Consider the following 15,278-nt stretch of genomic DNA (forward strand, 5'->3'; position numbering starts at 1 on the left):
AATGGCACCAGTTACCTTTGAGATAACTGGCTGCACATCACAATGAGAGATGTCATCAAGGTCCCGGGATGGAGACAGAGACAAAGATGTTCAAGGCCATAGTGACTTTGATGACCACTAGCAGGAAATGACTAGCAGTGCTGTGAGGTTTGAGATCTTCTGCAAGGAGGGCACAAATCTCTGTGCCGATCTACTTGGAGCGTCGCAGTCTACTCTGCCTCTGGTTCTCGGTCTTAAGGTAGTTCCCTCTTCAGCAGTAGACCCTAAGCTGAGGGCATTACCTCCATCGCCTTCCTGCCCCTTGTCCTTTTCCTCTCTGCTCCTGATGAGTGGAGTTCCACCATTCCTATAGAGGATGTTGCTCTGGATCCAAAATCTGCGAGTCATGCTCCAGTTGCTAGCTGCTGCCTTCCTTGGGTTCAGATAGCATCTCAATTGTGTTTGGAAGTCTGTCCCTCTCCTCTTATGCCCCTGAAATGCCAGGATTGTGACAAACTCCTGTGCTGCTCAAGTGCTTACTTACCATTCTCCCCGCATCCTGCAATGACCGGACAGTACCTGAATGCTAATGGCCAAATTCCTTCTGTGCTACTCTCCTTTTCATTGGGCCCATCCAATTTGTTGGTATGGCCAGGACTGGCCACATGGCCCTGACGCATGCACGAGGGTTGAAGTTGCCTGGAGAGTTTAAACTTCCGATGGGCTGATTTGTGCTGCCTAGGACACTCAGTGAATGTCTCTGACACTGAGCTCAGTATGTCATGCCCCAGTATATTCTGAATTTCAAACTAATCTTTATATTTTAAACTAATTGCAAATGACTGCAAAAAGATGGCCACCCGAGGATCACCTGATTTATCTTGTGGATTGAAACACTCCCCCTGTCTCGAGGGAACAAAAGTAACCTTCCAGACTGATGTTGACGCAATGCCTTTTGCTGAAACTATTCAAAAGGGCAATTTCAAATTGAATGGGTCATTCAGCTATGAAGACACTCGATGTCTCAAGGTGTGAAATTCACAGGAGAAGATGTATAATAGACCTAACCACCCATCTTATTTAGAAAAGGACTTTGGACTTGTAAAGGTCACATGATGAGCTATGCTTTCTGTTTGCTTTTAAAACAGCACAAAGCTGTTCTGTGGACAGAATTCCATCAGAAAGCCATCAAAGCAGCTGCAAGTCATCAAAGCAGCCAAGGTGATAAATACCAATACCTTCAAATTGGGAGAAGGAGTCTCCCCCACCCCACAACTTCAAGTTCACCTGAGAACTGACCTCCTGGGAATTCAACTACAAGAAGCCTCACACAAAAACCCTCTGCTTTACAAAACCTTCACTTCAACTAAAGCATCAACTCATCTAAGAAACTGCAGGCCTGCCACAAAGAACATTGAGACAATCATATGTTGTAATTGTATTGTTTTACCTTCATCTGTATCTAATCTTTGTATGGTCGATAGTGTGTATGGGTCGAATGAGTGAGATGCCGCATTTTGAACATATAGGGCAAATGTGTGATAATAAATAATCTTCTTTATTTTTAAAACTCACAAAAAAGCTTTATGCGGGGATTATTTAAATTGGGACAATCAATATGAACGTACGAAAACACACCTTTTACAAACAACCATACTGATCACAGGCAATAAAAAGAAACACATAAATTCTGTCCAGAACAAGTGCCAAGTACTTGGGCCAGAAACAAGGGCTTAACTGTATAATTACCCAGGAAATGTTATGCTGGTTAATATTTTGTCTAACTCCTAGATTAGCCTGCATAACTGAGCCACCACAAACCCCCTTACCCCAAATCATCCGCCCTTCCAACTCCACCTGACACTTTTCCATCACCGTCCCCCGATTTGACCCTATGACCCCCCCTGACCCAACCATTCCCCTGACCTAACTAACCACCTGATCTGATTACCCCCCCTGACCTGATGACCCTTCCGATCCCACTGTCCACCCGACCCATCTACCCACTCACTCAGCCACTGTTATGACAATGCAGTTGGTAAAATGGAGTTATTTAAAAATCCCAGAGGGAAACTTAATATTATAGGTTATGACAGTTGTTTAAAGTGTTATGTTTGAGATGCAACTCTAAATTCATGAATCAGACCACCAGTTCTCAAGGTTTTTTCAGTTCCTTTGATTGTTCAAATTCTAGTGTCTTCATTTGTAACTGAAGCCTCACTACCTCCAGCTGTGACTCACTAGTGTCAGGTTTCACTTCCAACTGTAGATGCTATTTTATACTTTTAACTATATCTGATTTCCTAGCCCCCTTAAGTAACCCCAATTTTAACCTACTTGCCAATTCTGTTAGTTTACTTTTGTTTATTTTCCCAACTGAATCAGAGTTATCTCTTCTACTCCCAGACAAGTCTTAGCAATTGTTAAAGCCATCTTGCAGTCTCACCACTTCTAAAACACCTCACCAACTCCGGAATTCAAAGAGCCTCTCATACTCGTAAGCTTAAGATTCACAATTCCTAACCAATCAAGGAATTAGAAATATAATTTATCCAGGCACAGCCCCCAGTTGTTATGACAATGCAGTTGGTAAAGTGGAATTATTTAAAAATCCCAGAGGGAAACTTTAAACAACTGTCATAACCTATAATTTTAAGTGTTATGTTTGAGATGCGACTCTAAATTCAGGAATCAGACCACCAACTCTAAAGGCTTTTCATTAAACTAAATGAAACATTTTATTAATTTACCCAGGTTAAAATATATATACACATGGCTACAAATTGCTACTATCATAACTTTTTTAAATTCCCAAACTAAACTCCATTAAGGCAACAGCAACCCATAGACTTAACCAAACACCAGGCAAAGCATTTTCACCTTATAAATTCAAAATGAGGTTCTTTTCACTTTGGTTCCTGTGGAGCCAGTTGGAGGCTTCCAACTGCCTTTTGATCTCACATTGCCTCTGCTCTGCACATCCGAAAACTACTAAAGTTATACCTACCACCACTGATGGAATGCAAATTCTCATTGTCTCAACAGCTTCTTTGAACTCCACCTTATAACAATGAAACCCCATTCATTGTACCAACTTTATTAGTAATATGAACATATTGCTTTGTAGCTGCTAGATAGGCATCAGTTTTCACCCCACTTCTTGAATGCTCTATTCAAAAAATGTAAATGCATGCTACCTCCCTTACATATCAAAACGAATACACATCAAATCATCCAGACTAGCTGGTTTTAATCCAATTAAGACACATCCAAAAACTAAACCTCTATTTTAAAAGAAAAATGTTTTCTAATAATATATACATTAATAGCTTCATGACATCCCCTCCTTATTGAAAAATAGACCGTCATAATTCTAAAAGCCAGTGTCATTTTAATAACCCATCTCACACTATCTGTTATACTTATTAAACTATTACATTACCAGATGCATACATTAACATAATATATACACACAGGTCCTTGGTATCAACAGAAATCACTCCAGTCCAGTGTCCAGGTTTTTGTTTTAAATGTCTCATTTTCCTTTACGCTTCAAACTCTTGATAATGCACCTGTAAACAGATTTTCTCTTCCAGCAGTATGTATAATTCGTAGATTAAACAGGTTATAATAATAAACTCCATATGAAAAGCCTTGCACTTTTGTCACAAAATTTGTCCAAAAACCTCAAGGGATTATAGCCTGTAAAAATAATTGTTTCTGGTTAATTGTTTGCAACATAAATTTCAAAGTGCTGCAAGGCCAACACCAATTTCAAAGTCTTTTTTTCAATTGTTGAATATCTTCTCTGTTGTACATTCAGCTTCCGTCATAAATACCCTATCGGTTTTTCAATTCCAGTGTTATCTTCTTGTAATAGTACTGCCCTAATGCCTGTATTGCTTGCGTGTACGGCCAACTTGAATTGCTTGGCATAATTGGGTACTGCCAATACTGCTGTCATTGTTAATACAGTTTTCAAACTATCGAATGACTTCTGACACTCCAGTGTCCATTGAAATTTCTCGCTCTTTTTAATAGTTCAGTCAGTGGAGCAACCACTTGGCTAAAATTTGGTACAAATTTCCAGTAAAACTCATTCATGCCCAGAAACCTCAAAACTTCTCGTTTTGTTGTAAGCAGTGGGAAATTCATGATAGCCTTGACGTTCGCATCTCTCGGAGTCACCTTACCATGTCCAATGGTATGGCCTAGATACGTAACTTGTGCTTTGCAAATTCACTTTTAGCCAAGTTCATCACCAAATTAGCTTCTTGTGATTGAGTAAATAATTCTTCCAGATGCTGTAAATGGTCCTCCCACGTCTGACTGAAAACAATTAGATCATCACTATAAACCGAAAAATTGCTTAGACCTGCAATTACTATGTTTGTTAGTCTTTGAAATATCGCAGGTGCATTCTTCATCCTAAATGGCATGACTTTAACCTGATATAGTCCACTTGGTGTTACAAAAAGCTGATACCTCCTTTGCTCTCTTCGACAACGGTGCGTGCTAATATCCTTTTAGCAAGTCAATCTTTGTGATAAATTTCGATTGTCCCACTTTCTCAATACAATTCTCCAACCATGGTATGGGATATGAATCCGCTTTTGTGACCTCATTCACGTTTTGATAGTCCGCACACAGCCTTTGTGTTCCATCCGGTTTCGGTACCAGTACAACCGGCGAACTCCAGTTACTGCAACTAGACTCAATGATATCAATTTGAAGCATGACATCAGTTTCTTTTTGTACTTGTTATAATCTTGCTGGATTTAATCTATAAGGCTGTTGCCTTATTGAAGATGATATTTCTATACACACATCATGTAAAGCTAAATGTGTCTTTCCCAACTTGTTTCCACAAATAGGTTTGTGTGATTACAATAGCTTTTCCAATCACTTTGACACTTGCTTGGAAGGTAACTCAGTATTTCATTTAAATTTTCAAGCCCCCCCCCCCCCCATTATCAAATTTGATTAGAGGAAAATCAATTTCAGAGTCCTGCACTTCCATCTCTTTCTCATCATTCACCATTACTAACACCTCTTTTTGTTCCTCTTCCGTCAAAGTACTTTTTAAGCAAATTTACATGATACACCCTCTGGCTCTTTCTTCTATCTGGAGTATTTATCAAATAATTTACTTCACTCAATTTCTTTTCAACCCTGTAAGACCCATTAAATCTTGCATTTAAGAAATCCACTAGTACTGGTAACAAAACTAGTACTTTCTCCCCAGAAACAAAACTGAATTTTAGCCTCCTTATCTGCTTCCACTTTCATCACTTTGTATGATATCTTTACATGTTCCCTAACCAACTCACATGCTCTGTTCAATCTTTCCCTGAAATTTTATAGGTAATCCAGGAGAGTAGTTTCTGAATTTTGACCCACTAATTTCCCATGAATCAATTTCAGTGGTCCTGTTACCTCATGACTATAAACTAGTTCAAAAGGGCTAAAACCAGTTGATGCATTAGGACCATCTCTAATAGCAAATAACAAAAATGGAATTCCTGTATCCCAATTCTTTGCATAAATCTCTTATCATAGTTTTTAAAGTTTGATGCCATCTTTCCAAAGCTCCTTGTGACTCTGGATGTTAAGCTGTTGACTTAAACTGTTTTATCCCCAAACTGTTCATTACTTCCTTAAACAGCTGTGACATGAAATTTGACCCCTGATCTGATTGTATTTCTTTAGGTAAGCCATATCTTATTAAAAAGTTAATTAACTCCTCCACAATCTTCTTAGTTGTAATATTTATTAAAGGTATTGCTTCAAGAAACCTGGTAGACACATCTATTATTGTTAGTAAGTACTGATTTCCACTTTTAGTCCTAGGGAGGGGTCCTACATAATCAATCATGACCCTGGTAAAAGGTTCTTCAAATGCAGGTGTTGGGATTAAAGGTGCTGGCTTAATCACTGCTTGTGCTTTTCCTGTTACTTGACAGGTTCCACCAAATTTGATGACATCCCCATGTATTCCTGGCCAAAAAACACCTCTGTATCTTTTCCTGTGTTTTACTAATTCCTAAATTTCCCCCCTGCCATTGGAATTTCATGAGCAATCCTCAGAATCTCATTTCTATACCCTAATGGGATAACAACCTGATGCATCTCCCTCCAGCTTTCATTTGCTGAGACATGATCCAACCACCACTTTGTCATCAGAATACCTTCCCAATGATAATAACATACCAGAATATATTTTGCTTCGGTTTCTGAATAAGCTTTATGATATAATTGTTTTAATTGCAAATAATTTTTCTGTAACTCCACTAACCTCTTTGAGTTAAACACTTCAACTGAGCTTTCCTGCATTTCTTTCTCCTGAACAATGTTATCAAATACAGTGATAAAAGCAAAAAACTGCAGATGCTGGAAATCCAAAACAAAAATAAAAATACCTGGAAAAACTCAGCAGGTCTGGCAGCATCTGCGGAGAGTAACATAGTTAACGTTTCGAGTCCGTATGACTCTTCAAAAGAACTAAGTAAAAATAAAAAAGAAGTGAAATATAAGCTATATAAGCTGTCCCACCCCTCCCTTAAATCAGAGTTATATCTTCTACTCCCAGACAAGTCTTAGCAATTGCCAAAGCCATCTTGCAGTCTCATCACTTCTAAAATACCTCACCAACTCCGGAATTCAAAGAGCCTCTCATGCTCATAAGCTTAAGATGCACAATTGCTAACCAATCAAGGAACTAGAAATATAATTTATCCAGGCACAGCCCCCCAGTTGTTATTGTCCTTGGCCTGCTGCATTGTCCCAGTGAAACTCAACACAAACTGGAGGAATAGCACCTCATTTTCCGACTAGGCACTTTACAGCCTGCTGGACTTAACATTGAGTTCAACAACTTCAGATCATGAACTCTCTCCTCGATCCCACCCCCTTTCCAATCCTCCCTTTTTCCAATAATTTATATTTTATAAATATATTTTTCTTTTCCCACGTATTTCCATTATTTTAAACTGTATTTCCATCCATTGTTTCATCTCCATCTTTTAGCCTATTTCAATCCCTTCCCCCCAGCCGACCCCAACTAGGGCTATCTGTTACTTGCTCATCCTGCTTTCTATCCTTAATGTCACCATTAGCACATTCCTTTGCTAATATCTCCACTGTCAATACCCCTTTGTCCTTTTGTCTATGACAGCTTTGGCAATCTCCTCTTTGCCTCCACCTATCACTGGCCCTCTATCCAGCTGTACCTGTCCCACCCCCCTTAACCAGCTTATATTTCACCTCATTTCTATATTTCCTGAGTTTTCATGAAGAGTCATACGGACTCGAAACATTAGCTGTATTCCTCTCCGCAGATGCTGTCAGACTTGCTGAGTTTTTCCAGTTATTTTTATTTTTGTTTCAGATTTCCAGCATCCACAGTATTTTGGTTTTATCTTATGTTATGACAATGCAGTTGGCAAAGTAGAGTTATTTAAAAATCCCAGAGGGAAACTTTAAACAACTGTCATAACCTATAATTTTAAGTGTTATGTTTGAGATGCGACTCTAAATTCAGCAATCAGACCACCAGTTCTAAAGGCTTTTCATTAAACTAAATGAAGCATTTTATTAATTTACACAAGTTGAAATATATATATATATACACATGGCTACAAATTACTACTATCATAACTTTTAACAAATTCCCAAACTAACCTCCATTAAGGCATCCGCAACCCATAGACTTAACCAGACACCAGACAAAGCATTTCTACCTTACAAATTCAAAATGAGGTTCTTTTCACTTTGTTTCCTATGGAGCCAGTTGGAGGCTTATGGTTGCCTTTCGATCTCACATTGCCTTTGCTCTGCACACCCGAAAACTGCTAAAGTTATGCCAACCACCACTGATTGAATGCAAATTCTCATTGTCTCACCAGCCTCTTTGAATTCCATCTTTTAACAATGAAACCCCTTTCATAGTATCAATTTTATTAATAATATAAACATATTGCTTGGTAGCTTGCTAGATAGGCGTCAGTTTTCACCTCACTTCTTGTATGCTCTATTCAAAAAATGCAAATACATGCTATTTCTTTTACATATCAAAACGAGTACACATCATTGCACCCAGACTAGCTGGCTTTAATCCAATTAAGACACACCCACAGACTTAACCCCTATCTCAAAAGAAAAATGTTTTCCAATAATATATACATATATACATGACAGCCACCCACTCACTGACTCACCCACTGTCTAACACGGGGGTACAGCACTGATGGGGAGAGGTCTGACACTGCACAGCACTGGGATACAGTACTGGTGGGGAGAGGTCTGTCACTATATAGCACAGGGATACAGAATTGGAATAGAGAAGTCTGTCACTGTATAACACTGGGCTACAGTACTGGTGGGGAGAGGTCTGTCACTGTATAGCACTGGGGCACAGTACTGGTGGGGAAAGGTCTGTCACTATAAAGCACTGGGACACAGTACTGGTGGAGAGAAGTTTGTCACTGTATAACACTGACGTACAGTACTGGTGGGGAGAGGTCTGTCACTGTATAACACTGGCGTACATTACTGGTGGGGAGAAGTCCGTCACTGTATAACATACAGAAAGGGGAAGCCCTGTGCAGAGGGAAGGAGAGGTACCTGGGATGCAATTTTTAAGCTAATTGTCCCCCTACCAGTGCCACTGATCTGAAGTTGTTGACCACTGCTGGGATCTGGTTGAATCTGCAGAAAAAAACAGGCTGCCTGTGGCTCACCAACTGGTGGGTTCTTGGAGATTAGAAAAAAATGAGACAGGCTCAAGGTTAAGTCTAGTTATTTCAGGAACTCTTGAGCCTATATATCTATGGTCAGGTAATAAAATTATCCCCAAAGTTCTCTTCATTTGACCTGGGATTAAGCTTTTCTTCTGAGGTAGCTTGAATGAGTTGGAAATAGTTGTAGCAATTCTTCATTCAGCCACATAAAGATAAACAACTTTTAATGTTACCTATTATAGGATATTACTGTTTGTTTATTTCAGAAACCCCTTTGAAGTCACAGAACAATTTGTTCAGGAGTTTAAGTGTGCAAAAGAGCAAAAGGAAAAGGAACAAATGACTGAAATGGCTCAAAAAATGCTCACCAGAAATAAGGTATTAGAATAGAAGCTTGAAAGATACAAAATAAACCATTTTTGGATGAAAGATTTGCTTTAATGGCCAGAATGATCTTTGTTTAGCATGTTAACAATAGAATGCACTAATAGGAGACACAGATAGAGATAGTCTCATGGAGCATTTGCTCTCAGAATTTTTCACCATCTACACGACTAGTCACTACATTTCAAAAAGTACTTCTTGGCTATAAAGTGTTTTGGGATGTCCCGTAGCCCTGAAAGGCACTATATAAATGGAAGTTTTTTTTAAATTCCATGCCAGTTCACTACCTTGAAGATAAGGACTATGCTTTTTAAACCTGGGGTACAACACTGCTATGCAACCCTTGGTCACCCATCGACCCATGATACAACCTGAGCTATGGGACCACTAGAGCCATCACTGAGTATCCTATTGCACTGCTCATCTGAACGCTTTCACTGTCTGGACAAGCCTGTGGGCTTGCTCAGTCTTCTGTATTCTGCACAACTTTGTTGTGGAACAGACACATCTTGTAGAACCTGCACAACAAGAAGCATCCAGGGGACCCCAAGTTCTAGCCTGTGCTACTTAAAGCCAGCTTGCACCACTTAAAGAGGATGTGTATTCTGGCTGCAGCAGATGTTGGAAATGACTGAGCAAAAGCTTGTGACTGACCAAAAGAATGATTATGGCTTTATAGAGCAGAGAGCCTGCTCCATGAGGTCATTAAAATAGGAGCAGGAGCAGGCTATTCATGGCTGATCTGATTGTGGTCATAGCTCCACTTTCTTGCCTGCCCACCGCATAACCCTTAACTATTTTGTAGATCATAAACCTGTCTAGCTCAGCCTTGAATATATTCAATGAACCAGCCACCACTACTCTTTGTGGCAGTGACGTCCAATGACTAATGACCTCTGAGAGAAGAAATTCCTTCTCATCTCCTTCTTAAATGGGAAACACCTTACTCTTACACTGTACCTCTTAGTTTTAGATTCTCCCAGGAGGGGAAATATCCTCTCAGCATCTACCCTGTCAATCTCCCTCGGAATCTTACATGAACCTTAATGAGATCATTTCTCATTCTTCTAAACTCTAATGAGTATAGACTCAACCTGTCCTCACAAGACAACTGTTATGATCTCGATAGAGACTAGTAACATTTTTATTACTTTTTTTGGCAATCACTTCAGTAAACCTGATTAAAAGACATGCCGGCAGATACTCATTGATATGTTTCAGAGAATTTTTAATTGGTTAACAACAAGCTCAAGAAAAACACTTAGCTCTTCTTGAGTCTTGTTGTCTCAGAGATTCTTCAGTTGTCTGCCTGACCCACAGTGGCATGAACTCCACCAGGGGTAGGGCAAGGAGGCAGGCCCTCTGAACAGGGATTGAAGCTTGTGTTGTTGGCACCAATCTGATCCACACCAGCCAACTGAGCCAAACGGCCCCTAAGGAATCTGAGTTGCTGTGGCAACATTTACTTTTGCATGAACATTGCAGCCAAAAGCTATGGATAGTGATTGTAAAGGCTCCAATTTCTTTCCATCACATAGCTGACCAGGAATCTCTCCCACTTTTACCGCCTGTCATTAGCATATGGGAGCTGCAGCAGCACAATACAAATGCCTTGAATATACTTAACAAATAAGGAGTCCTGATAAGTAATGCCATGATGAAAAACATTGTCTCCCCTGGCTCACCATAATGTACCATTTCCAGTGACACAGGTATAATAATAATAAGTATGGAATGCTGCAACTGTAAATTATGCCGATTGATTATTTTTCTGTTTTAGCGGAAAGCTGGATTGAATACAATGGGTTCAGGGAACCATGTTAATCTGCCATTAGCTTGGACAGAACTAGCTTTGCTGGTTCAGTGTAAAGGGAAAGTACAGGAAGGTAAGTTTTTAATGTCATCTTCAAAGGAGGTTAATCATAATTATATAAACACGTTTATAAAGTAAACCATACGGTATTGCAGGTGCAGTGCACGATGACTTCCCTGTTAACTAGAGTCAAAACTCAATTGGTCATAATACTGAAATGTAAATCACATGCATTTTTAAGACATCTTTTATCTGGATCCACATACGGAAAGGGTTGTTGAATTGTTTTTTGGAAAATAGTTTGTGAGTAAAGCTAGTCTAATGTGTTTAAATATAACATAAAAATGGTAATCACTAATATTTTGCTGTGGAGAAAGTGTGACAAGGTGTTTTCAAACCTGTATTTATACAAAAATAAAATGGTTGTGAAGCAATATGTATAATGTAGTTAGATCAAAGAGTGATTTTTCTTTATTTTGTACCATTTACTAAGAATGGCAGCTATGTATATGTTCTTTTCAAAATATTTATAATGGTAATCTGCTGTGATAAGTACTTGAGGACTGAAATTCCAATGGCATCCTCAATAGTTGCAAGTAAGCCATTGCTGTCTAGATGGAAAGATGTAGATTCAATAATAAGTGGCAGGATGAAGTTATTAGCAATGTGGGACAAGTGATCTTGTAAGTGTGTCTGATATATCCATCTGCTATAAGGCAAAGTGGCACAGTGGCACCTAGGGTTTTTCCAGTTCAAAAAAAAGCTGCACCAAAGATCTTCAGCTTTAATGGGTCATGCAGTATGAAAGTAGGGAAGTGTTGCTACAGCTGTACAGGGCCTTAGTGAGACCGCATCTGAAGTGCTATGTAAGTTTTGGCCTCCTTACTTAATGAAGTATATAATTGACATTGAAAACAGTTCAAAGAAGGTTCATTCATCTAATTCCTGAGATGAAGGGGTTGTCTTATGAGGAACGGTTGAGCAGGTTGGGCCTAAACTCATTGGATTCTAGAAGAATAAAAAGTGATCTTATTGAAACATATTAGATTCTGACAGGGTGGATCCTGAGAGAATGTTTCCCCTTGGGGATCCTTGAACTAGGGGCACAGTTTTAAGAATAAGGGGCCTCCCATTTAAGATGAAGATGAGGAAGATTTCTTTCCCCACAGAGTCGTTAGACTTTGGAATCCTCTTCCCCAGAAAGCAGTGAAGGTTGAGAGTATTCAAGGCTGGGTTATATTTTTGATTGACAAAGAAGTCAAGGGTTATGCGGGGCAGGCAGGAAAATGGAGTTAAGGCCACAATCAGATCAGCCATGATCTTGTTGAATGGCAGAGCATGCTCGAGGGGCCAAATGGCCTACTCCTGCTCTTATTTCACATCCTATTAACAAAAAATGGCCGCACAAGACCATCCCGAGACTTTCCCTTGACTTGGGGGAACAGGTAGGTGGAAGGTCCATCTAAAAATCTGGACATCTCTCATTCTGCCCCATTTTTCAGAATCCTGTTGGTCCCCAGGACCCAATTGGAATTTTGGGCTTTTTGAATTTGTTCCACTATAATACAAGAAAGTATAATTTGTGGAAAAGCTAGTTAGGTTTAATGAAAAAAGTAATTGGAAATAATTTTTAATGAATGTGTATAATCATGGGGTCATGCTGTATGATTCTGTACTGATTCATTTTTTTACTTTTCATTTCTCAAGAGGCTCTGGACATTCTCTTGATTTCTTTGGACCATGCACCATTGCACCCAGACCAGATTCCTGTTTTGTTCTTCCTTGCAGAGTCCATCTTATATTGGATCTGTACTGATGCAGTAAAACAGCCATATCTCTATACATGTGAAGTCAAGATAATAAAGGTACATAGTCAAATGAAAATAATGACTCAGATAGTCTGTATAAGCAGAATAGTGTAATTAGAAGACAAGACATTCTGTAGTTAAAAATTTAAAATTTTCACAGAGCTTTGAAGCTATATTTTTTGGGATGAGTACATCAGTGTTTCTTTGAATTCTCCAGAAGCCTGACTCATTTATATCCACATTCAGCAGCATCCAGGTGACTAATCCACACAGCAGAATAGGTAATAAGGTTATGGGTGTGTAATGGGACTGGAAGTATGTATGGTCCAAGACCTTATGGCATGTTAAGTGAGTCTGGCAAGCATCGAATTGTGGTAATTGACTTCACTGCCTGGGCAGCATTCTGACAGTGGATCATCCACCTGCTATAGAACTGTCTGGTTTTTAATTTCACTAGTTCTGCAAAAGACAGTGATTTGCTTCGTTAGACTACTGCCAAGGCAGTGCAGACAAAATTTGATACCACCAGGCTTCTGCCACAAGTAACTGAAATAAGGACTGCAACATTTCAGTTTTCAGATTGACTCATAAATGCACTTGAACAGGACTGAAATGTCTATCTCAGTGTTTCCAATGCCAAACGTACAATTCACTATATTCACTAGACCCATGATACAAAAATTACATGAACATTGTTGGATTTTCAATCTCCCAGAAAATGATTGTTCTGTTAGAACAGTACAGAAAATTGCTGAACAAAGGACCAAAACTGCTTTCAAGGAGAGAGGGAGCTTCATGCGCTTTGTAGTATCTGGTTCTTTAGAGAGTAATATGTTTTACAGAATTTACAAAGGAAAGGATTCTTTTAATGGAAGGGACATTTACCCAAATAGGCATAGTTGTTCTATGTCAAAACTGAAGAAACATTACTCCACTCTGGAGATTCAAGCATGTTACATTCTGACCAGCCTATTATAAAACCAAAAAAAGTGAATAATAGTTTTTAATTTTGCCTTTCCCTTGATCTTCGTTATTTATGCTCTATGCTTTGTTATATCCCCTGTTTTAGTCGTTCTATTACTCGTTTTTTTAGAGCTATCAGCCAGGATGTATTTGCAGAAAACTTTGAAAATGCCAGTTCCAAATATTGCATCTGTTGAAATGTTCAAGCCATGATTACAACTATTCTTTCACCCGGCTATGCACAATGGCAGAGATAAATGGTTCAAGAAGAAAAAAATGAGAACCAAAATCTTATAGACAAGGGAGCAAGAGAAGTTGACTTAAAAGTAACTCAATTCCTTTCTTTTTTTTTTTAACAAAAATAGGTCAGTTTTTCCAAGGTTGTTTGCAGATCAATTCCCTGCAGATCACATATCCAATTTACGAGTAGTTGATGATAATCAACAAAACTAATATTAGCAATTTTTTTGACAATTTTGAAACTTTCACTTGGAAGCTGGGAAGTCAAATTCTTTTCCTTGTCTAACACAATGCCTTTGGGTTTCAGGCTTCAGCACATTAAATTTTGAACTCTGGGCTGGACTTAGGGTCCCATCAGGGGCGGAAAGGGAGGCAGGTGGGGGATGAAAATACCGGCACCGGCCAGTGTGCCGGTTTCCTGTTGCCGTTCCCGTTGCTGGTTAGCTTCATAAGAGTGGGCCTCTGAACCTGCTTGATTCGCTAATGGGTGCAGTTGTTGAGAGCTTGTTGAGCTTCTGAGATTTTGATGGGGCCACACGGGCTGCACTTAGGGTCAGGGCCAGATCAGGTGTGTGGAGGAAGCAACATGGTGGGGAGCTCGTCATGGTCACCTCAAGAAATTAGGTGACTGCATTAAAGGAAGAAAGACACAGAGGGGAATCAGACATTGGCATGCAGATGTTATCATGCGTGTGCAGGTTGTGGGGAGAGTGTTCAACAAAGGCTTGGGCAGTACAGGAGGTCATTACCCTCCTGGCATTGCACGGGCATAAGGGAAGGAGGCAAGGTTTACAAACACAATTGGGAGGCTACCTGAGCACAAGAAAGGCAGCAGCTGGCAATGGGTGCACAATCTTAGATTTTGGATTCAGTGGCGATAAGGAGCAACATCCTCTGCTGGAAGGGCAGAACCAGAAGCATTAGGAAGAAAGGGGAAGAGACGAGCGGCAGAAAGGCAACAGGAGCTATACTATAAGCATAGGATCTACCATTGAAGACAGAGATACATGGACATGTCAGAAAACCTGTGCCTCAGGAGATTGTGACCCTTGGGCAAATTTTAAGAAATTCTTTCACAGGATGTTGGTGTTGCTGGCTAGGTGAGCATTCATTGCCCATCTCTAATTGCCCTTGAGAAGATGGTGGTGAGCTGCCTTCTGGAACTGCTACAGTCTATGTGGTGTCAGTACAACCACAGTGCTGTTAGGAAGGGGATTCTAAGACTTTGACCCAGCGACAGTGAAGGAAAGGGGACAATAGTTCCAGGTCAGGATGATGTGTAGGTTAGAGGTGAATTTGCAGGTGGTTCTCAGGCATCTGCTGCTGTTGCCCTCCTAGGTGTTAGAGGTTGCA

At 39.7% G+C, this 15,278-nt stretch overlaps 1 protein-coding gene across 1 annotated transcript in view; it reads left to right on the plus strand.

Annotated features, from left to right (window-relative positions):
• Positions 1-15,278, plus strand: part of tmem232 (transmembrane protein 232) — a 161,746-nt gene that overhangs the window by 1,803 nt on the left and 144,665 nt on the right. Inside the window, exons 2-4 of the mRNA XM_041185329.1 lie at positions 8,984-9,095; positions 10,882-10,987; positions 12,622-12,779. Coding sequence (XP_041041263.1) covers positions 8,984-9,095; positions 10,882-10,987; positions 12,622-12,779 — 376 coding nt within the window. The remainder of the gene's footprint in view (positions 1-8,983; positions 9,096-10,881; positions 10,988-12,621; positions 12,780-15,278) is intronic.

This window comes from Carcharodon carcharias, chromosome 4 (genome assembly GCF_017639515.1).
Source record: "Carcharodon carcharias isolate sCarCar2 chromosome 4, sCarCar2.pri, whole genome shotgun sequence".
Taxonomy (NCBI): domain Eukaryota; kingdom Metazoa; phylum Chordata; class Chondrichthyes; order Lamniformes; family Lamnidae; genus Carcharodon; species Carcharodon carcharias.